The sequence below is a fragment of the Cibotium barometz genome, chromosome 33 (assembly GCF_041138505.1).
Source record: "Cibotium barometz isolate CiBa-2024 chromosome 33, ASM4113850v1, whole genome shotgun sequence".
NCBI classification, from domain to species: Eukaryota; Viridiplantae; Streptophyta; class Polypodiopsida; order Cyatheales; family Cibotiaceae; genus Cibotium; species Cibotium barometz.
Genome location: NC_141078.1, coordinates 30788476 through 30811111, shown reverse-complemented (window position 1 = coordinate 30811111; position 22636 = coordinate 30788476). Strand labels below are relative to the sequence as shown.

The 22636-nt window shown below is 42.8% G+C and overlaps 2 protein-coding genes across 8 annotated transcripts in view; one reads left to right on the top strand and one right to left on the bottom strand.

Moving 5' to 3' along the window:
• LOC147619477 (uncharacterized) overlaps positions 1-13950 on the top strand; it is a 69442-nt gene extending 55492 nt beyond the window's left edge. For 3 of the 7 annotated variants that reach the window (XM_086773149.1, XM_086773155.1, XM_086773151.1), the window contains 5 exons: positions 10492-10685; positions 12551-12615; positions 12756-12781; positions 12884-13115; positions 13218-13950. In XM_086773149.1, the coding sequence (XP_086629275.1) occupies positions 10492-10685; positions 12551-12615; positions 12756-12781; positions 12884-13115; positions 13218-13707 (1007 nt within the window). In that variant the 3' untranslated portion in view covers positions 13708-13950. Of the gene's footprint in view, positions 1-764; positions 9899-10071; positions 10338-10491; positions 10686-12550; positions 12616-12755; positions 12782-12883; positions 13116-13217 lie in introns of those variants that run through there. The other 4 variants (XM_086773156.1, XM_086773154.1, XM_086773152.1 and 1 more) reach the window with 4 other exon arrangements.
• A 4166-nt stretch (positions 13951-18116) lies between these two features.
• On the bottom strand, positions 18117-19970 carry LOC147619476 (uncharacterized). The gene is made up of 2 exons (XM_086773148.1): positions 19644-19970; positions 18117-18432 (listed from the first exon to the last, which is right to left on the bottom strand). Exons 1-2 carry the CDS (start codon positions 19839-19841, stop codon positions 18349-18351), a joined length of 282 nt encoding a protein of 93 aa, XP_086629274.1. The 5' UTR covers positions 19842-19970; the 3' UTR covers positions 18117-18348.
• Between the last annotated feature and the right edge of the window lie 2666 nt (positions 19971-22636).

The window sequence follows — 22636 nt, the reverse complement described above, 5'->3', positions numbered from 1 at the left end:
AACAAGGTAAGTGGGAATCTTATTTGCCTTTAGTTCAAGATGTTTTGAATGATTCTTTTTCTTCAGCTATTCGCAAGACTCCATATGAGGCAGCATTTGGAAGACCATTCGAGTCGCTCTTGACCAGAACCTCGTCTTCAGTACCTGAAGCGAACAGATTGATGGAGTCTTACCAGGAGATTTTGGAGTCAATAAAAGGCAGGTTGGCTAAAGCGCAGGAGGTCTACACTCGACAGGCCAACAAAGACCAAAGGGATATGAAGTTTTCGGAAGGTTCTTCGGATTAAAGCAAAGGTTGAAACAAGTGGGCAAGCGATGCCCAAGGTTGTCATTCAAGAGCTTCGAACCTTTTCCCATCCAGAGAAAGATTAACGAGGTTTCAATGAAGTTGAAGCTACCTCCGAGTTCAACAATGCATGATGTGTTCCATGTCAGTTGGTTAAAACCATTTGCAGGTCCCGATCCCTTCAGAAGTGAAAGACGACCTGGGGTGGAAAACTGGTCCCATGTGAGCCCAGTGCAGGACGAGTTAGCTGGGGTTCCACTCCATTCGTCCAAGGTCAAGTGTGCATTGTCCTGCACATGCGTCCAAGGTGAGGTGTGCATTGTCCTGCACATGAAGTAGTGCCAGTCCGCACTGTAAGTCTCCCTCTGGAATGATGTCAGTTGCTTTGTATGTTTGGTCTGCGACCAGATGTCAGACAGCTGTGTAGATGTAGGTATGCATAAGGTATGGGCACGGGGAAGGCTATGGGCCACCCCAAGGGGGCCAGGAAGGCTCCAAGACTTGCCCACCAGCCCAAGGGGGGGTTGGGCAGGCTGTCGGCCAGCCCAAGAGGGCTTGGCCAAGCAGCCGACTAGCCTTTGGGCCAGCCTAGCCGATCGGCTAGCCCGTAGGGCAACCAAGACTGTGGGCGGCCAGTGCTCAGGGGCTGCCCAGTAGCCTGCATTGGCCTGGACAGCAGCCCACAAGGCGGCCAGGCGAGTCCAGTAGTGTAGTGTGAACACGTGGGATTTTAATAGCATTAAATGCTATTTTTGCAAGTCGTGGAGGGAAAAGAAGTCCACCAACCCTGATAAAACTAGCCGACCTGCTCCTAGAAGGGGTATATAAACCCAAGGCATAAATTAGTCCTATTCATCTCATATTTCACCAAGTGCTAAAGCCACTCAAGGGACCAGGACAGCCAAAGAGAGGCTAACGCAAGGGTGGATTCTGCAAGTCAAGGGCAGAGGATTATCCTCAGCCAAGAAGGTTCAGGTTCAGTCTTTTATTTCAGATTTTGCATCATTCTAATAAAAGCAAATATACCATCCATGGTGGGGGCCCGAATACCCTCAGGATTATCCTCAGCCAAGAAGGTTCAGGTTCAGTCTTTTATTTCAGATTTTGCATCATTCTAATTAAAGCAAATACACCATCCATGGTGGGGGCCCTACAGAGGGTATTTGGGACCCAATACTGTGTCCTCTTCTCCCTCTCTCTCTCTATTTTTCTGCACATCTATTTCAGTTTTGTGCGTTATTCTCGTTGTGAAACGTGTGCTGATTTCTGAGCATTGAAGTTATCAATCTCCCCCGAAGCTTCCACATGTTACAATAAGATTGAGCAAAAGGACAATGAGTCCGTGTAGGCATATGTAAACAAGTTTTGGAAGATCTACTTGGAGGTCTCGCCATTCTTGTTTGTGGGGGAGCCCAAAAAGAAAAGGAATTCAAGTCTGGACTTCAACCGGTCTACAAGTCCGGTCTTGATATTCACCACAATGCTACCTTGCAGGACCATATAGTAGCTGCTCTTGCCACCGAGTAATTGGAACATAAATTGCAGTGTTCCGGTAAAGTAGAGCATGCGTTCAAGGGCAAAGAGAGGGCTGGTCATAACCAACAAAAGAGCGGATAGCATGCTAAACCTTTTGTGAAAGATGTAAAGAGTGGTGGGAGGGCTGAAAATATATAGTCAAAGGATGCCTCTCAGAAAAAGCACAAGTTTAGCCTCACTCCTGAGCAAAGGGAGCAATATACCAAGGAGGGTAAAAGCTTCTCATGTGGTTTTCTAAGAGTGTTTTCGCGTACTTGTTTTTATTTGTGATAAGATTGAATGTAATGTTGTATGTGTAGATACTCTCACAAGCGAAAGGTTGAAATTTTTTAATGCATACAAGGATTTCTTTGCAGATGCATTACCAAGAGAGCTACCTCCTAAGAGACCCGAGGATCGTCGCATTGATTTGGTGCCATGTAGCTCCCCGCCAAATAGACCTCCATATAGGGTAAGCAGAGCACAACAAGAGGAGATTATGAAACAAGTGATAGAGCTTTTGGACCGAGGTTTGGTTCAGCCAAGCTCTTCGCCATATTGCTCACTAGTCTTGCTAGTGCAAAAGAAGAATGGTTCCTTCCGTATGTGTGTGGATTACCGGGCTTTAAATAAGCTTACTATCAAGAACCGGTTTCCAACCCCGTGCAAAGATGACATCATCGATAAACTTGATGGGTCTGCGATGAATAGGTTTGTGAGGTAACTTTCTTAACCCTTTTTTTACTACTTATTTGGCTCCCCATTGAGTGGATAGAGCAGGTACGACTGGGTTTTCTTACAAGGACCCATCCGAAAAGTCCAAAGACATACACCCGGAAAGTCCAAATGCATCTAACTGGACAATCCAAAAACCCACCACGCATATTTCTTGGCGCGCACAGTATATCGAGGTCACTACCAGTAGTACCCTTTCTAGACATGGTTGGGCTCCAAGCCTTCTGATCACAACCATGGGGCCCGAATTTCCCTCTCATCCCACACTTTATCAAGCCCGACTATAACAGTGAATCGAGGGCGGTAGAGATGCTAGATGGGTCACAATGAAGAATGACTCTCAATGAGGATCCACTTAGAAGCACCCGCCACCACCAAGCTCAAATACACCACAAATGTCAGTAGCCTCTTGCTTCAAAGAAAGAGCCCAGAGTTTTCCTTGACCAAATAGCTGAAACCATTGTTGGGTATGGGAGTAGCTTGCCTGCACACAGACACACACACAACCTCGAACAGCAAACATGAGAGAGAGATGATCTGCTGGAAAAACGTACTTGATACTGGAAAAACGTACTTGATAATCATAATGAAAGTACATGAATGAAGTACTAAAGGCCTAGGGCGAAGTGCCCAACACACAAAAGTGTGTTCACAAGGGAAAACAATCTGTGTCCAACCACAGGGAAAAAATGCCCGTGAGTAATCTACATTCACACCTAAACTAGCCGGGAGTGGCCGAGCACATGACCATGACCAACAAACATCCCTCAAGTGAACGGTGTGAACGCATAGCAGGGTGATAAAGCTATGAATGCTACCCTGCAGTATGCTCCACAGTAAGAGTGATCAAGAGAGATCACGATGGCAAAGATGAACTCCAGTGCCAATGGAAAAAGCAAGCACTATATGATGGGGAAGATGAAAAACCCCAATGTCATAGTGCTAAAGCTAGCGCACAGTAGTACATAAATGCATCACTGGAAATGCATGTCAAAGATCGTGTGGACATCGCATCAAATCAAGAGGCATCGCATAAGCTGCAATAGGAGAAGGTGTGTTATAAAATCCTCCAGTAAGGAAAGTAAATATAATACCCCCCCTCAAGGTAAGCATCCAAATGCCAAATTGAACTGCATGTAATCCACATCAATGACAACAAGGGAGCAAAGCATAGCTCTGTAGCGGCACCAGTGATAAGCATAAGAATATGGAGCAGATATACGCATGTGTAAAGGCAACAAGATCTAGAAGTCATGTGTGTGAGACATGCAATGTAAGCTGCAAGAGGTAAACTCATCAATGGAGGGTCCGATGAGGAAAAATCAGCAATGGTAGGGCTGATAAAAATAAAAATTCAGCAATGGGGGAAAGCTGAAAATCAAGAGAAAAAGTGGGAGCTCAAGGCGGGCATCAGCTAGTGCTATGAGAGCATGGGTAAACTCTTAGCGATGCCATGATCAATGGCATGTATGGCAAGTGTAAAGATGCATAATCCCACAATAACTAATGTACATGTGACATGTCAAAACCATGAGGACAAGCCAACACTGGCCAAGTGTGTAGAAGGCACTCCCACTAAACATCACGTGTGAGAAAGTGACAATGTTAACACTGTAGAAACAATCTCGTTGCATGGGAAAGCAGCATAAAAGGCATCGTGCTGTAGAAGCACCAATGATGACCAATCTCGATGCCGATGCACTCTTCCAAGGGGCTATAGGAGGACTCCAATCTGAGGCTGAGAGAAGGGACTGAATTGGAGGAGTGTTCTATGGCTGTGAGGGACTGTTTATGCATGCGTTTTCCTTCACCCGGAAGGATGGAGAAGAAAACGATGAGATGCTACCCTCCTTTACTCCAGCCTAAACGGGGCCAGCTTAAAAGAGAGGAGCAGAGGGATGATGCGCTTCAGCATGGATGTTGATCGCTTGATGCAGGCTGAGATGTGTTGCGTTTTCTGCAAGAGAGGAGCAGAGGGATGATGTGCTTCAGCATGGATGTTGATCACTTGATGGCCTAATCATGCAGGTTGAGATGTGTTGCATGTTCTGCAAGAGAGGAGCAGAGGGATGATGCGCTTCAGCATGGATGTTGATCGATTGATGATTTGATTGCTGAATGCTTGAATGAATGAATGAAGAATGAAATCGTTAGGTATTTATATGCAAGAGTAGAGCTGGTCGGTTTGCTCGAGCAAGTCGGCTAGCTCTACTTGCTACACGACTTGATAAATAGGTTAATAATGCTGAATATAATGTTTATAATGCTACTGACTGGGCTATAATGCTATGGCTAAAGGGGATAGAGATACTAATGGAAGGATATGCACCTGAGATGAATCATATGCAATGTAGACTATGACCTAATGCAAACCGTAAGGCTTCTAAACTGACTTCTACATGCATGAATGATTCTCTTCAAGTGGGTTAAGGGACTTGACTGACTAACTGATTGACACACACTAAGACCTACGTAGCTCATGCTTGACATGTCCCAGACTGGGGCTCACAATGGGGCCACGACATACGACAAAATCATATCCAAAAGGGTCCTACTGATGTACAATGATGCACTGATGCTGAGCCATCTTGTCACCATGCACTACAGTGCAGAGTTCATGTGACAGCCTGGATCCTCTTCGAATCTGGAGGAACCTCTAATGATCTTCAAAGTAAACAAATATTTCCTGATCTCCATTGGACTATTTGCCTCTTCTTTGACTGCCTTAACCAGCTTTACAAGAACCTTGCCACCAAAGTGCAACAAGCAACAACAAAGCACCCTAGTCTCTAGTTTCACCATGAGATCTGGGAATTATACCTCGCCAGGCCACACCATTCTGGATCCCCATACAGCATTGCCAATCAAATGAAGATGGTCTTGGCACCTAAATCTGCAAACTAAAACCACGGGCCCTCTTTTCAATGTCCAGGCCCAAATAACTCACAACCTCGGAGATGAGGCCTTGCATCATGCATTTTCACATCCACATTACACCGCATGCAGCCTCAACATGCTTCCTACCTCAAGGGCCAACCAAACTCTCTCTCTAACAGGCCCCAAAGGGACTAGTCTCTTCATTGACTATATCATTTGACCATTCACACCACTCTAGAACCAATAGCATCTGCACCACCCGAGCTTGGTGATGCAAAGACACGGTCACCATTAGGAAGGGGGCTATGTTAACCACTTCGTTGCTTAACATGGTTTCACCTGCCCAACCTATGGTAAGGCGCTTGGTCGTCTTACCCGCATGTAGCAGAAACCCATCTTCTGTAAGACGGCACTAGACTTTATTACCTTGAGCATAATGCCAAATAGGGAAGTGAAAAACTTCATGTACATAGTTGCTTAAGACTAGAACTAATGCCAATGGACTATTTAACGTGTCTGGCCTAGTGTTTAAGATAGTCATTTGTATTACCCGATCTTGGTGACGCGAGTATGTGGGTATGTTAACCACTTCGTTGGTTAACATGGTTTCACTCACCCGATCCACCATAAGGTGCTTGGCCGTCTTACCTGCGTGTAGTGGAAACCCATTTTTTGTAAGATGATGTTGGACTTTATAGAAGCAGCCGTAGCGTGAGCTTAGTGCCAAATGGGAAAGTGACAACTTCATGTACGTAGTTTCTTAAGAGACTGGAACTAGTGCCAGTGGACTATTTTGTGTGAAATCTATTCATTTGTATTTTGACATGAAGCAATACAAATTCATTCCCTTGCAATAGAATACTTGTGAGCTCTCCTTCTTCTCTCTACTCTTGCTTTCTTGTATTGTGTTGGATCTTTGCATAGCTTGATGGTTTGCTTGCTAGATAGGATTGAATGTAGGCTTCTCCCTCTCTTGAGCTTCTTCTCTACCACCTCTTGCGAGAGAGAATGATGGCGAAGGCTAGCATTCCGGTATGACAACAGAGCAAGGACGCGACAGACAAGCTAGGGCACCCACATTAGGAAGTTGGATTGAGTGTAGGCTTCCCCCTCTCTTGAGCTTCTTCTCTACCACCTCTTGCGAGGGAAAATGATGGCGAAGGCTATCTCCTGCATCCATCTAGGCAAAGGAAGCGCTACCTTCACCCCCTTAGCAAAGGAAGCATTCTAGTATGACAACAGAGCAAGGACACGACAGACAAGCTAGGGCACCCACATCAGGAAGTTGCATTTGCAGCTGTAAGGCAAGACCAAACGACACTAAGGCAAGCTCTTGACTTGAAGAGGGTTTTTTGTAGACGTTAATATTACTTACGTCCTTTTTTCCCTCTATTGTTCACTGCACTTCATAGACACAAGTCTACCACACAATATGTAATCCAGAGAACCATGTGCCAGTTTGTGCTCAGTGTATGCAAAAGTTTGCAGAGCTGTGGGAGTTTCCGGTAGGGGTACCCCTCGACCACAATTGCAGGAGAATAAAGTTTCCAGCCATGTTGGTGGGGAGGAATCTTCACAACCAACATAGGAGTTAGGTGGAGAGTCTCCACTTTCGTTGGTGGTTTCTTCAGCTGCTATGGCACCACAAGAGGACATGACAGTTGTCTTCACCAAATACAAAAGCAGGTTTCTTGGAAGTAATGGCTGCAACATTTTCCTCTTTGTATCATGGAGCTTATTTCCTTAAGCATGTTCCACATGAGGGTGTCCATAGGGAAGACCACGCATCAACATCCGGCATGGCATTGATGGATGTTGGTCTGAGAATGCATTGCCATGGAAGGGATACAGGTTCCAGTTGATCATTTTGCAAATAGCAGATACCTTGATGATTTTTTTCATCTGCAGAATTGTTTTGGATTCATCAAAGAGGGTTTTGGTGATCCGATAGGAGCAGGCGTACCTGTGGATGGAACTGCTTCAGTGACTTTTTGGAGGAGAATTCTTAACACGAGGTACCAAGGAGGATTCTCATGAACAGCCGATACTTCATCAGGAACTGTTGGACAAGTGGGAGGCGCTTTATCAGGAGGTACTCAATTGGATGTTTTGTCTGGGGATGCATTTTACAGGTGGTTGTGTTAACGAGGCAAGGACATAATGTTAACTTCAAATCAGGACACAAAGTGCTGGGAGTGCTTAGGACATCCAGTTTCTTGGGTGCGACCTGATTGGAAATTTTCAATTCTTGTGTGTGGCACCCATTTGGATCCCGTACATTGAGACATCTGCAATTGGGGGAGAGAGCGGAGCCCACTCAGTAGAGCCTTTGTCAGGATAGGCTGCCTGGGGTACTGAACGGGTCGAGCTGGTCATCACAACAGTGTAGGCAGGCCAAGAGCAGTGTGGGCAGGCCAGGAACTGGTTGCCTACAGGATGGGCTGGTTGGGGGCTGCAAGTCACCTGCTGGTTGGGCAGTAGAGGATCATGCAGGCGAGGCTGTGGGCTGATCAGATGATTGGACGAACGGGCCGACCCCTTAACAGAGAGCACAAAGAACCCTATAAATAGGCATGCCCCTCTCCCTCATAAATCATCAGATATTCAGCCTTCTACAGCAATCGGACAGCCGAAGGAAAGGTCAATGCATTTGAAGGTGAGGATCAGCAGGCAACAGTCAGTGATTGAGGAACAGCAGAGTTCTCCGTCGTCTTGGGCTTATCTTCCTGCTAGTTGATCATTTAGTATTTCCGTGACTGCATATTACATATTTTATTGTATAATTAAGCTTGAGTTCTTGAGATCTACACTGGTGTGTGATTGTGTGTGCATAAGTCTTCCGCTAGATTTCAGGAGACTGTGTGGATAGATTGGGTGGCCTAGGGGCGAGCCTAGCTGGGGTGTTGATACCCATCCTACTATATGCAGATGACATTGTGCTTATCTCAGACACTCCTGAGGGACTACAGAGACACTTGGATGCATTGCAGTCTTTTTGTGTTGACAAAGATCTCACAATGAACCTTGGGAAAACCAAGGTTATGACATTTAATACCACACAAGCATGGGTGACTAGAACACAGACGCAGTTTACGTTTAGAGGAGATCCAGTTGAGTATGTCAGATCCTATGTGTACCTGGGGGTGACCTTCAGAGGGCTGCGGCTTTCTATGAGGGAGGCAGCAGAGGCTAGACTAGCACGAGGATTTGCAGCTTTGGGGGCACTTGAAAGACAGTGCGCAGACATACAGTTTCAGGCGCCACGCACAACACTATGGCTATTTGACACTCTGGTTACATCGACACTTCTCTATGAAGCGGAGATAAGGGGGCCTTGTCTTTTCCATAGGAGGAGGAAGCCATTGGCAAGACAAGACGGACCAGAGAGAGACTATTACGAGGGATGGCAGCATATGGAGAGGCCATTAGTGATGATGATTGCACGCATGATTCGGAGCAAGTCATCTGTACCACATCAGATCATCAGGGCAGAGATGGGGGCTACCCCAGTGGTTACTGAGGCTTTGTTCTGTGCAGTTACTTTTCCCCATAGAATATGGGAGCTCCCTCAGCAGAAATACCCTCGCCTAGCACTCACTTCCTCCAAACAGCTTGCAGATGAGGGAGACACCCAGTGTTGGTATGCCCAGATGCGCACATGGCTGGCCTTGCATGGCTTGAGTATTGATGCACTCCCGCCTTTTGCTTACAGCCTGGACTGCCCATTCTTAGATCTCAGCCATTCAGAGCTGAATCGGGTGATGAGGATCGAATTGTGAGACTAGATACAGAGAGGACATGGGTCAGGCCCCCGCAGCCGTTGGGCACGAAAATGGCACACTACCATAGTCATTTTCTACACCTCTCTTCGGACGGGTTTATTATACGCCATGCTTACATGGACACACACCTCTCACATGGTATTCGGAGTGCTATTGGACAGATTCGCACCTCTTCACACACCGGCTGAGCATAGAGACAGGTTGATATGAGGATATATCACTAGAGGACCGCATATGCCAGCTTTGCCATCAGGAGGTGGAGTCCGAGGAACACTATATATGTCGTTGTACTTTCAACTATGAGATCTGAGGGAGGTACCACTGCCTGTTCCGTGAAGGCTTTGGACCTTTGCGTCAGATCGTGGACTTTGAGGACCAAAGGTGCTTAGGGCTCTTCATACTCGAGCTTAGACGCCACAGAGAGAGCCTATTGAGGGACAGGAGGGCAGTGGGACCAAAGCCACCTAGACAGAGAGCCCTCACACAGATTTTTTCAGAGCCAGCACTCCACTAGCCTCTACTCCCCCATCTACAAGCTTACCTAGCAGACCACCCTCCAAAGGAATCACCCTAGACAGAGCCATTGCCATCTGTAGAGCAAGACGCCCACAACCACAAGGATCGCGTCCACGACTCCCTCACCATCGGCAAATTCGAGCCATCATTGCCCGCCACCGGAGGAGTTTACCGCGACGATTCAGCGGTTCAGCTTTCAGCTCTTAGCTCTCTTAGGATGTTACTATTTTCTTTCTTTCTTTCAGACTTGTTATGATGAGACATCATCATCATCAGTTGTACCTTGTTTTGGTCTCATGGGCCATTTCGGCCTTCAGGAGACGTTAATATATCTTTCTTTCTTTCTGTTCACTCTTTCAGCACCAGTCTTACATGCAGCATCTCCCAGAAGATAATGCAAAATGAACACACAGTTATAAGCGAGTGAAATTTGCCAGGAAGATGGTTTGGCCACATACTTCCATGCAAGAGCTCACAGTGTGAATGAGGTTACAAAGATGTCTGTGTATATCTTCCTACAAGGGTTTTGATGGTGAACCTTCCATCTGCATATCATTGATTCGGCTCGTTGTGGGGCTGATCTGTGGTGGGGGTGCTTTTCTTTGTTGAAAAGCTGCCTCTTTCTGGTAATGCCTATCCTATGGTTCAAAAGCTTTGTGATTTGCGTCGGCCTTTGTCCTCTAAAAGTTCATTTTCAATTTGTTTTTCCTTACTTGATTGCGTTTCAATATTAGCTGGTGTCTTTCTGTATAACTCACAAGAGGTTTTATTGGTTTTCAGATTGTATTGGTTCTGCTTTCAATGCAAAGGGATCCATGCAATGCCCAAACTGCCGGCAAGTGGAGGGAGGACAGTGGTTATATGCCAGTGGCTGCTTTCTGCACCAGCATCTGCTGAGAAATGCTAGTTTAGATGAAGATCTCGACAACTATGCTGGGAGACATTATAATATGGCCTATCTACATGATGGAAGGGTAAGTGGTGCTAGTGGTCTAGTATCATTGCATGGTTCCATATTGCATCTCAACCATAAAGCTTAAAAAAGTTTAAACTTACCCTCCATTAAAGAAAGTTCTAATGTCAGTGCTCCTTGCTAATCAGGGAAACACATTTAGAATTTTTGAAGACTAATAGCCACAAAAGGAACATTTCAAGTGTTTTGTTTTTAAAAAGAGGCTACATGTGCATGATTGGTGCAACAAAGGAAGAATGACTCTGGTGAATGAAACCACTCTGTAACAGCTTCTCTAGTCTGCTTATCCGTTTTCTCCTCCATCATCTTGCTTAGTGTGTAAGGAGGCTTGCAGGAACCTGTAACCAATGGTATTGTGCAAGAAATTTTGCATTGGGTGCAATACCCTAAACATTGCGGCCTTGAGGGCCTACGGTATCATGTACAATTATACCCATATACATTCTCGCTCCTCCTTATAACCACAAACACCATCATTATCGTATTGACTCCTGGCATCCACTCTTGTCATGCCCCGTAGCGAGAGCACATAGCATTGACAACCACAAGACAATGGAATTCTGAAAAACCTCTAGTTCCTTGTCCTAACATTTCCCAGGCGCAATGCACATAGATATCCATTTCTACATACGCATCCAATTGAAGACTCAAAGTAATGCTACATCCACCATGAGCATCGTCATGTATAATCCCCTGTCCAAGTGCAATTTAACTACCCACACCCATTTTCTTTGTACAACCTTATCTTTGCGAAGCTTGGGGTACAACCTTAAAAAGAGCCTATGTGCATGGCCCTTGGCTTCCTAAGGTGTTAGTCTTAGTTAGTACTAATAATCACAACACTGTGATTAGACATGAACCAGAGGAGGACGGTGAAACTAGCCTAACATTGGTTATGCTGGCAATGAGGATGGCAGCAGGGTGATGAGGGACAGAGCGCTGTTCCTGTGGCTTTTCGCACCTCTCCCGTGGGCTGGGTTGCACTCACGACTGTAGATGTGTTGCGCCTACTGCCTGTGCCTCGTCTAGGCCAGTGCCATGATCCTTTGTGCTTCTCGCAATGGCTGGTAGGAAGGCCTCTTTCCCAGGGTCAATAGCCCATCTCTTCTTCTGAGAAAACACCCAACTGCTGTGCTGGCTTCTCCTCCCCAAAGAGGTCCCCCAAGCTACATTCTGGATCCTCTTCTTGAGGTGGGAGCTCCTCCTCCCCCTTCTCAAATGCTGGCAATAAATCCACAAGTGTCTCTAATTCACCACGATCCAAACTTTCTACATCTCTGCCTAGCCCAAGGAAAGAACATGCCTTGTCCTAACATTTACCACACAATCATATATAATCCCTTGTCCAAGTGCACTTTAACTCCACACACCAATTTCCTCGGTACAACCTTATCTTTACAGAAGACTTGAGCTTGGCTGGGGTACAAGTGAAAAGGGACCTTAAAAGGGCCTCTGTGCATGGCCCTTGGCTTCCTAAGGTGTTAACCTAAATTAATACTAATAATTGCAACACTGTGAGTAGACATGAACCAGTGGAGGCTGACACATGTAAAGTGGCCCTAAGGGTACCTCCATGGGACATCTAGAGAATCGTGTCCAACCGCAAATCTATTCAACCACTTCAATTCCTTAGAGAATCATGTCCCTTTCTGGAACCATGAAATCAAGATGTGTGGCTTTGCTGTCATGATGTAACATGATTATCTGTGCATGCCTCAACTTTACTACCGAAATGATATACATAGAGTGTGTAGTAACCCCTAGCTTCCACGATGCATTTTATAGCACTATCTTAGTTTAAATTAAGTTAGCCATACTGAAAGTTACAGTTGGTATAGAGAGCACTAATTTTTCTGCTCTGTTTAGCAGTTTAGTCAAACATCCAGGCGGCTTTCTCAAGGCTCATACCAACAGATCCCAGTTTCACATGGGTGAGTCATCATTAGACATTTCTAAGATTGTAGCACTTGTTTGTTTCATAAGGTGCCTTTTATTTGAATGTTAATGATTTTTCTAATCACAGCATTAGCGCCTAAGATCTTATCTTTGTGTTTACATTGGTCTTTTTCAGGGGGGCTGATTATTCAATAAACAGCTGTGAGTATTGTGCTATTTATCACCCCCATGCAAATCACACAGATTTACAGCTTTAGTTTTATTTTTAGTAATATTCATGATGTGCATAATTGTTCAATCTAGATCCACACTTGACAACACATGAAAGACAGCATCAAAGGATGCCATGGCTTTTATCTGGTGAGACAGTCACTCCAGTAAATCCTGGTTCTGATCCAGGGTGGGCAGCTGCATCTCGTGAAGTGGGACCATGGAGTGCTCCTTCAAATGAGGTTGCAAGACCACTTGCACCGGATTTGGATCCACCATATGCCTCAGGAATGTATGTGCAAAGCTCACAACCCATGGTGCCCAGGTGAGAGGGTAAACTTTGTGGTGACTATAATCATCAATTGGACGTTTTTCTATTGGTTAAAAGGTTCCTCAAGGATTTATACTCATTAACAACTTCCTCTAGGGCACATGAGTGGCCACATCATGGAAGCATGTTACCAGATACTTCTCGCATGCGTGAGGGGCCAGTCTATAGACAGTGGATGGATGGAGATGGTTCGACTTTTCTGCATGGGGCTGCTGCTGGTAGGTATTCAACAAACAGGGGAGCAAGTGACACAGGGATTGCTCTTAACCCCTCACAGATGCACTTGCTCCCAGAATTCAGAACACAAGGTTCTATGAGCAACTTGGAGCAGTCTCGGAACAGCCGATTTCAAGATGCAAGATTTGGCCCAGCAGGCGGTGGCCACAATGCAAGAAGGGTTGGAATTTACCCTTCTCATGTTCCTACTGGCCATGAGTGGGGTAGTGGCATCCACCGGGATCGAACAAGTGGTAGTTCTGGCACTGGATACAATGGCTATGTTCCCCATTTCAGTTCCTTGAACAGAGCTATGAATTCACATGGCTATGACGAGAATCGGATTGGGACAAGATTTCCATGGTTATAATCAACTGGAAAAGTTAGTGCAATCCAAGACATTTCATATACTTATTCAAGAACATTCTTGCAGCCATGGCTAGTGATAGGGTGGGCAATCTTGCCTGCCCAAAACTTTGTAGGCTTTTATCTGCATATGGATTCAGTTGCATTTAAAAATTACTTGCATATGTAGAGGAAATGCTTCTTGCAATCCTCCCTTCTTTGTACAGTTTCGATCTTTTGTAATGCAAAGTTTTAAAAATAACACTAATAGTGGTGTGAATGCTTGCTCGTGTTCTCAATGGTCTGAATGTTTAGTCATGAAGTTCTTAGGTCAAGAAAGAGCAACACCATTGTACCATGCACCTGCAAGTTGTATTTCAAGTAATGGATGTTCATGTTTAAACTATGTGCTAGGACAAGATTGAGCAAGTTTTTGCTATTATGACAAGATAGAGATGGTGCTGAGGGAAATTGAATCTGATGATGAGAGTAGTGCTCCATGGATATGGGTAATTTGCCTCGTATAAGCTCAAGAGTGTCCTTTTCACAGTGCATTGCATAACATATTGGTGTGTGCTCTATAATTGTTGGTTTTCCACAACATGCTGATGTATCCTTCCATCCTGTCCGTGTGTGTCTGTGTGTCCTTGACATTTGAGAATGCCAGAGAGTCTGCAAGGCAGCAGAAAGTTGGCTCCAGGTTATCTGCACAGTTGCAAACCTGCAACTCCTTAACAACGTATCCACCATCACTTAGTCATCTAGAAGAGAAATTTGATTTCAATGTTAAATAGCTGAAAGTTACTTGCCTGGATGGTTGTATACGAGCATCCATTTGCAGGGGCGAGTAGGGATCTATGCAAGCTCTCACATGGATGTACACATCAATTTTTGTCCGGATAGCATTGAAGAGTCTGATTCATACCTAGGATTTTCCCATATGCTTTGGACTTTGCACAGTTTCTAGTGAAGAATTGTTTGTGGAATGCATTCAAACTAGTTTTTTCGTGTAGCTTTTTGAAATAAAGCAAACACCAGAAGGTTTCAATCTTATTTGTGGTACCACTCAAGCATGCGAAGTGGATTTCAATGCACAAGAGTAAGTGATGTGTGTGCCTTTTTGTAGTGCTGTGTGACATCCTTGCATAGATTTGGGATAGGTTTTTATTTCAAAATTACAAGGTGCACCCCCCCCCCCTCCCCCTCCTCAAGAATGGGATAGAAGATATTGGTAGTGTCTCATTCAATTCTTTGTCAAATTGGCTAGAATCCTTGATGTTTGAAAGTGTGACATGATTGTAGACCACCATTATAGAAAGTTATTTTGTTAGCATATTAAAACTTTGCAATCTATCTTTGAAAGATTTAAAAGTGGTATTTTGAATTTCTATCATCTTTATGAATATGAGAAGTGCCTACTTTGACGACAAATCACCTAATAAATATGCAATTCATCTTTAAGCCACTACCCCCCAGAAATAATAATAATGATAGTAATAAACAAAAACAAAGTTTTTGTTGGATTCTCTTTCAATCATCAATGCCCATTGTAGTCAGATGCAAGAAAAGGTATCCACACATCATCCAAAAAGCATGCAAAAATATCCCGGCAGGACTTGATAGTTTGCAATTAAGGCATGAAACAGCATATGCCAACCCCCCTTTTCCAAGCATTCTTATCTTGCAAGCATACTCCGGTGTCATGTTTAACATGTTCATGCTTTTTAAAAGACACATTATACTTTTATGCCCTTGATATGAAACTAATCTCTCTTTGATGACCTCTCCAAATCCTAATCTCAACTAGGGGTATGAAACCCATTTGGATTCTCTTTTATTATTTGCAATTTGGATCCCGAAAATTGCAAGGCATTACATTGAGCCACTTGTCATCATGTGATTTGATTGAAAAAATAAAAAATTCCATTGAGTCACTTGTCCAATCCCAAATAAGTCAATATTGCCGGTTCATGTGATTTTTGATTCAGAAAGCCAACAGAACCATCAAATAATAGCATTGAGCCACTTGTCATCATGTAATTGATTGAAAAAACAAGCAAAAAAACCTCTCTAAAATGAGCACGGTTCTATTTCAATAAAAGCATGACCAATGTTTTTAAACAAAACATTTTTTAACCAATCAAAATAAAGACAAATCTTAAATCTATCCGGGTTTTGTTTCAAAATCTAAAATATATGGTTTTGTTTCAAAATCTCTACAATATGCTGGGTTTTATAACTAAAATATATGGAAACCCATTCCTTTAAATAAAAGCTACTTAAAATTTGAGCCAATTTTTCTTAATTTTAGCTCGTACAAATACACTAGAATGCCGTTTTTTTTCCCAAGCCTTGAGCATGACAATTTGCAAAACACCCTCTATATCTTCTACATCTCCATTACCAACTGCTTGCACGCAATCTCAAAGACTTCATGCAAAAGACTGCAAGGAAAGCAAGACTTAACAAACAAGTGTTTGGGAAAACATTGGCTAAGAAGAAAAATAGATTGTTTACCTCTATCTGATGCAGGTGTTTGGGTAAGCTATATGAAAAAACCAACTATTGTATCAACACCAAGAGCGAGGTGTTTGAATCAAGTCTCATGGAACGAAATTCTTGTGGGTAGCATGATAAATCCAACTCTCATCCCCTCTACCTATTTCTTTCTTTATGCAACTTTCAAATGAGAGAATTATAACTCTTATGCCATCTACCCACTTCTTTCTTTATGTGACTCAGTTGAGAGAATTCAAATCTACCTAAAACACTAGGTCAAAGAGAGGTGCCATCTGAGGAAAGCCCTTCTACACTTGCATGATTTATATGGCCAGGAACAACTATAGGAAGAGCACATCCAATGGGTCACCAATTTTACCAACACACAAGCTAAAAGAGATAAAGAAGCCATGCAAGCAAAGGATGCAGATCTACAAAGCCAAGTTGTATCTCTTCCTTCTCTATGGTTGCCATCTTCTATGCGAGCTCTACCCGTCCAACACGAGTTTGAATAGTTCTAACTCTTTTTTCCTTGAGATTGCCAAGTATAGTTAACAATAATCATCTCCTTTCAATTTATGCAATCACATGCTAATGAACTACCCACAATTACACCTACACTAAATAAAAGACTAAATATCACCTACAAGACAAGTGATGACAAAGGAGCACAGGTTAAAGGGTGACAAAAATTGGTTCCCTTCCAACATGATCTTCACTACCACCTATCACTTATCTTGGTCTCTCATGATCTTCTAGGGAACACATTACTAGCATTGATAAAGGTATCCTCCAAACTTGGTCTGCTGACGAATCTTCAAACCACCTATGAAATCAGCATCATCATAACATCACTCGATGAAAAAAGCATTGAATAGAGCAGGACTACTCACAAGCTCATCCATTGGAGCCCAATATGCGAAGCTATTTTTCTTATTAACCTTCGGATTGGTCAAAAGCTACTCTCCAAAAGAGAACGTGACCATTCCTTGATAAGGCTTTCCGCATAAACCAACAATTCTCCAATCAGGACTAGTGGATAGGGAAGCATCCAGACATTAAACTTCACCACTTTGAATGACCAAAGATTTTACAAACATATAAGGCCCTTTGCCAAGTACAGCTGCCGAGGGTACAACATTGAAAACAAGCACAATATAAAGCAACCTTTCATAACATGCCTCTTCAAAACAAAAGCTTCTAAAACACAAAACATTCCTCATACAATCTTATTTATAGTTCTGTTCACGTCACATGACACCAATTATACATCATGAGACCTTACATTTTTATTCATGCACTCTCCAGAAAGCACATTCAAGGTATGGCATCCAGTGCAAAGTGTGTAATACAGAAGGACATTACAGAAAGACTTGAATGCTACTGGTTCTGATTGCATAAAATGAGGTACAAACCAATGACTTAAATTAGAGCAGAGTACTTATTTCAAAGTGTGTTGCTGGGAAAAAGTCTAAAGACCCACAGACAAGTTGCAAACAGGGACTAACTCTCTCTCTCTCCCCAAATGCTGTATCCTGTAGGCCTATCACAATGGTGCATCTATCATATACAAGGAGAGTCTGCACGTCGCACAAAATACAAGGGTAAGATGGTCTCAATGAAGCTACATCGTCTCCCACGTACTGCCTCTCTGGTGGTTAGGTTTGGTTGGGAAGGTTCCCAGTAGGCAATGAAGCTATGTCATCCCCCACATACTGCCTCTAGCAATTAGGTTTGGTTGGGAAGGTTACCAGTAGGCAAAACTATTTCATTAAATTTTACACAAACATGTTTCTTTTCACCGTCTCACTTAGGTGCTTGGCAAGCTCATACATGGGTGTTTGTATTGCTCATGGCAGCCTTGTTACAATTGCAAAAATCTACCGTGTTAGTTCAACCACACCCAAACTTTTCAGAAGAAGAGCTCCAAGGTACTTGAGAAAGGAGTCCCGCATATTTCTAGTGCAAAAATTTATGGAAAAAAACCCAATACTAAATTTTGAGTTCTCTGCCACAACATGCAATCCCTCCGGTGCATTTACCAAATGTACAAGGTAAGCAATCCAACAACAAGACCCCAGTGCTCAAAGCAAATTAACGAACACAGGCAAAGGTACATTGATGCAATAAATTACAGGAGACACATAAAGCTTGATCTCCTCCAACTTCATTTGGGTATGATAATTGTATCACCGGCATAAATGTCATCTCCATAATACCCATTAGCAGCTTTCAGAGCCTTCACTGAAACCTATAATTAGCAGAGTAAAACAAGAGAAACAAAACCATATTAATATCATGAAGCACCCTATGAAAGAAATCCAATTGGTTTCAAAAACCTTGGTCAACAAAACCCATACAAGGTAAATTCACAAAAAGCTTAATGCACAGAAACCCGTTCTCATGAACATCCCCACCCATCCCCCCCACTAGCACATACACACATTCAATTAACTCAGCTTTTTTTAGAATCATACACCAAATAACAAGTTTGAAATACAGCTTCACACTGAGACAAGACCAAGAAAACCAATTACAATAGACTGTGTGAGGAAATGTCCATATTCAAAGTAAGGATTTCTGCATATATTTCACAGTGACACTACACCCGGAAAAAAGTAACCATCATATAAAACTCAATGTTAAAAATCAGGATGGAATTGCATGAATTGCCCTTATCTGATTGTATTGCAATCAACTCCAAATAATACACCAAATGACAAATTTTGGATACACAAACCCACTAACAAGGAGTTCGTGTATATGAAAATGCATGTCCAAATAAGGAGATGAAGACATTGATTAAGCTTAATCCATCTCTCAGCTTAAGCTCTCACTTCAGTCAATGCACATCCCTTTGGAAGCTCATTCTACAGGGCCCGGTGTGATGAACTCCACTAAAGAAAACCCACATCAAATGGGAGGTTTTGATTCTATGATCACACAAACTCATCAATATACTGAGAAAGAAAACATATGTTCAAAAATGTGGGGATGCATAACACGTAGATAGAGCAATGTAAAAGAAAACATATGTTCAAAAATGTAGGGATGCATAACACATAGATAGGGCTATGTAAAAGAAAGCATATGCTCAAAAATGTGGGGATGCAGCACATAGAGCTATGATAGGGCTATGTAAAAGAAAACCCCTGATCAAAATGTGGGGGGTAATCACACACAAACAGATAACAAGAGAGGTTTGCAAAACCAAAATGTGGGGTAAATCACACAAACCCATAAACAATGAGGTTTAGTTTGCAAAAGAAAACCCATGTTAAAAATGTGGGGGGAATCACATGCAGAAGAAGACCCATGATCAAAATGTGGGAGGAAATCACACAAACCCATTAAAAATGAGGTTTGCAAAAGAAGACCCATGATCAAAATCTGGGAAAAAATGGCATAAACAGTCACAAACAGAAGAAAACCGAAGTTTCACATCAGGAGATTAGAGAGTACCTGATTTCTTTGTGAGATAGAGAAGAGCGTGTCCCCTTTGACGATCTCGTAGCGCTCCTCGGACTTGCGGTTGGACTTCAGGATGAGGGGCCCCAGGGACTTGGAGGCGCTCCAAACGACGACGCCCAACACCAGAAGGCCCGCGGCCTTGCCCACAACCCCATCTTTGGCACCGGGATCAGATTTCGCGGGCGACATTGTTCTTCTAGGGTTCCAGGAGTCACCAAACCCCTTCAGGGCGAAGGGCTGAGAGACACAGGCTGGACTGGAATATCAAAGGCCCTCGCGCGTGTGCGTGTATAGGGGGAGAGGGAGAGAGAGAGAGAGAGTGTATATGGGTGGTGGTGGATACCTCTAGTATGTTACAAAGACCAACAATGAAGGGTGATGAGGACAAAATTGTCCTCTCCCATCATTTTGTGGAATGCTTTAATTAATTTTTTTTTTGGTGGTGTATATATATTTACACGAATGTATTAATTAATTTTTTTTGGTGGTGTATATTCGTTTTGACATTATATTTGTAAGGCTTAAAAATCGTAGAATGTAAGGTTAAAAAACTAAAATGATGGGAGAGATTCAATACAAACAAAAGACAACAGACGACGGTCTAATTTCATGATATTGCTAATATCATGCATGGCTTTTTTTCTAGGAGGCATGATGACGAAGACCAAGAGACACACTGTTAAACTAACATGCACAATGAACAACAACAAAAGACAGACTGTGATTAAATAGGGCATGAGACCATAACTTGCTCTGAAATAGAAAAGTCCAGTATTTTCTATACGCCTCAAGAAACCCAGATAGCAGGCAGATATTACAACCAAAAAAGCATTCCGAACAGCCCCCACGAACACACGACTGTGCTAGAACCATCGTCTCGAAAGACGGCCGGGAAGCATATTGAACAGCCACGAACACACGACTGTGCTAGAACCATCGTCGGAAGACGGCCACGAAGCATATCGAATAGCCACAAACGCGAGCACCGGTTCCAGAAGATCAGAAAGACAGATGACCACGACCATGGTTCCACGACTGTGCTAGAACCATCCTCGGAAGACAGCCAGGAAGCATATCGAACAGCCACGAACACACAACTATGCTAGAACCATCGTCAGAAGATGGCCACGAAGCATATCGAACAACCACAAACGCGAGCACAGGTTCCAAAAGACGGGAAAGACAGACAACCACGACCAGAATTAAAAAGACAAGAGAAGACGTGTAAAACGAAGGGCTTACACGCCACGTTTGCATGCAAATAGCTTCCAACACGTGTCTTGCGGCCCCTTTCGCTTCCCCTTATTGATTAAGCTTCGCAATTTTAATAAATCCTTCGCCTTATTAATTAATGCACCCTACAAAAATATTTGGGGTGCATATTTGCAATGATTTTTTACTCACCCCCCTTTTATTTACCCACCCCTTGGTGGAGTAAGGGGAGGGATGAGCTCCATTCGAATTATTCAAACTCATGTCGAATAGGTAGAGTTGTGGCTATTGTCCCCGTGCCTAAATTTATACACCCTTACATTCATCTTGAACAGGTAGAGCTGTGGCTATTGTCCCCACGCCTAAATTTATACACCCTTACATTCATCCTATGAACAAGTGTTAGAAGCAATACAACTTCCTTATAGAAGATGATCAAGGACTCAAAATTGAGAGTGTAAGACCATCTTTCTTGCAAGAGAGAGAGAGAGAGAGAGAGAGAGAGAGAGAGAGAGAGAGAGAGAGAGTTCAAACAATTCGAGCTCGCCATCGCACGGGTAGAGCTGTGGCTATTGTCCCCACGCCTAAATTTATACTCTTACATTCATCCTATGAACAAGTGTTAGAGGCAATATAGCTTCCCTATAGAAGATGATCAAGGACTCAAAATTGAGGGATGCATAAATCAATTTGACCCTTCCCATAAGCCAAAAAAAAGGTCCTCCAATGTGACGTCTCATTTTCATTTTGTTGTTAGTGAATTCTATAATTTATTCATTAGAGATTAAGATATTTAAACTAAAGATGTAATTTCAAGAAACTTTGGATGAAGAGATATTGAATCTAAAATTTGTTTAAGTTTTTTAAAAAGAAGAAATTAGCAAGAATTCCATATACTATATATTGTGTGCTAAAAATGATTTATGGGCATAGAAATACCCAAGTAAACTTATAAATGGCATACAAGTTACACTATGAAAAACATAGTGTACTTTTTCATTAAACATTATTTTTGGAAACTCAATGCCAATTTTGACAAAATTGTCATCGTGAGCGCATAGAGCAAATGTCTAGAGAAACTTAAGCGGTTACATTTTGTTTCGATTTTGCATGTGAAAGCCAAGATGTAAAAAAAGGTGGTGCTATACACAATACAATATGTAAGACACATCCCAAGGAATGAAGAATAAAAGAAAGGAAGATACTATAAATTGAAAGATAAGAAATAAGATTTCTTTTATATGTGATATTTGGTATTTTCTTGTTTATATTTTATTACTAAGAAAAGATCTAGATTGATGAGTGATATGATTCATAGAATATTACCATGGTTGATCAACTTTCTAGTCTTTGGATTCTACATTTTATGAGTTATATGTGACTAAGACTAAGACTAAGACTAAGCTCAAGATTGTGATTAAGATTAAGCTTGTGGGAGTAGTAGAAACCTTCATAAATGTAATTTTGTGAGATTGCTTCTGCATAAAAGATTAAGCTTTATGAGAGTAGATTAAATCTCTTTAAGTGGAATAAGACTGCTTCTTGCATGATGATAAAATGAGAGTAAGAGTGAGCTCGCTAGTGGTTGGTGTGGTTTAAGTTCACAAGTGCCACATGTGAAATTGTACTTCCAATCTCATAATTGTTGGAGTGGAGATCAAAGTAGCAACACACACATATATGTAGCAAGCAAGGAGAGATAGGTGGAAGCACAACACTCAAAGTAGATTGATGAGAATGAGTGAAGTATAAGTGAAGTGACATGATAAGGT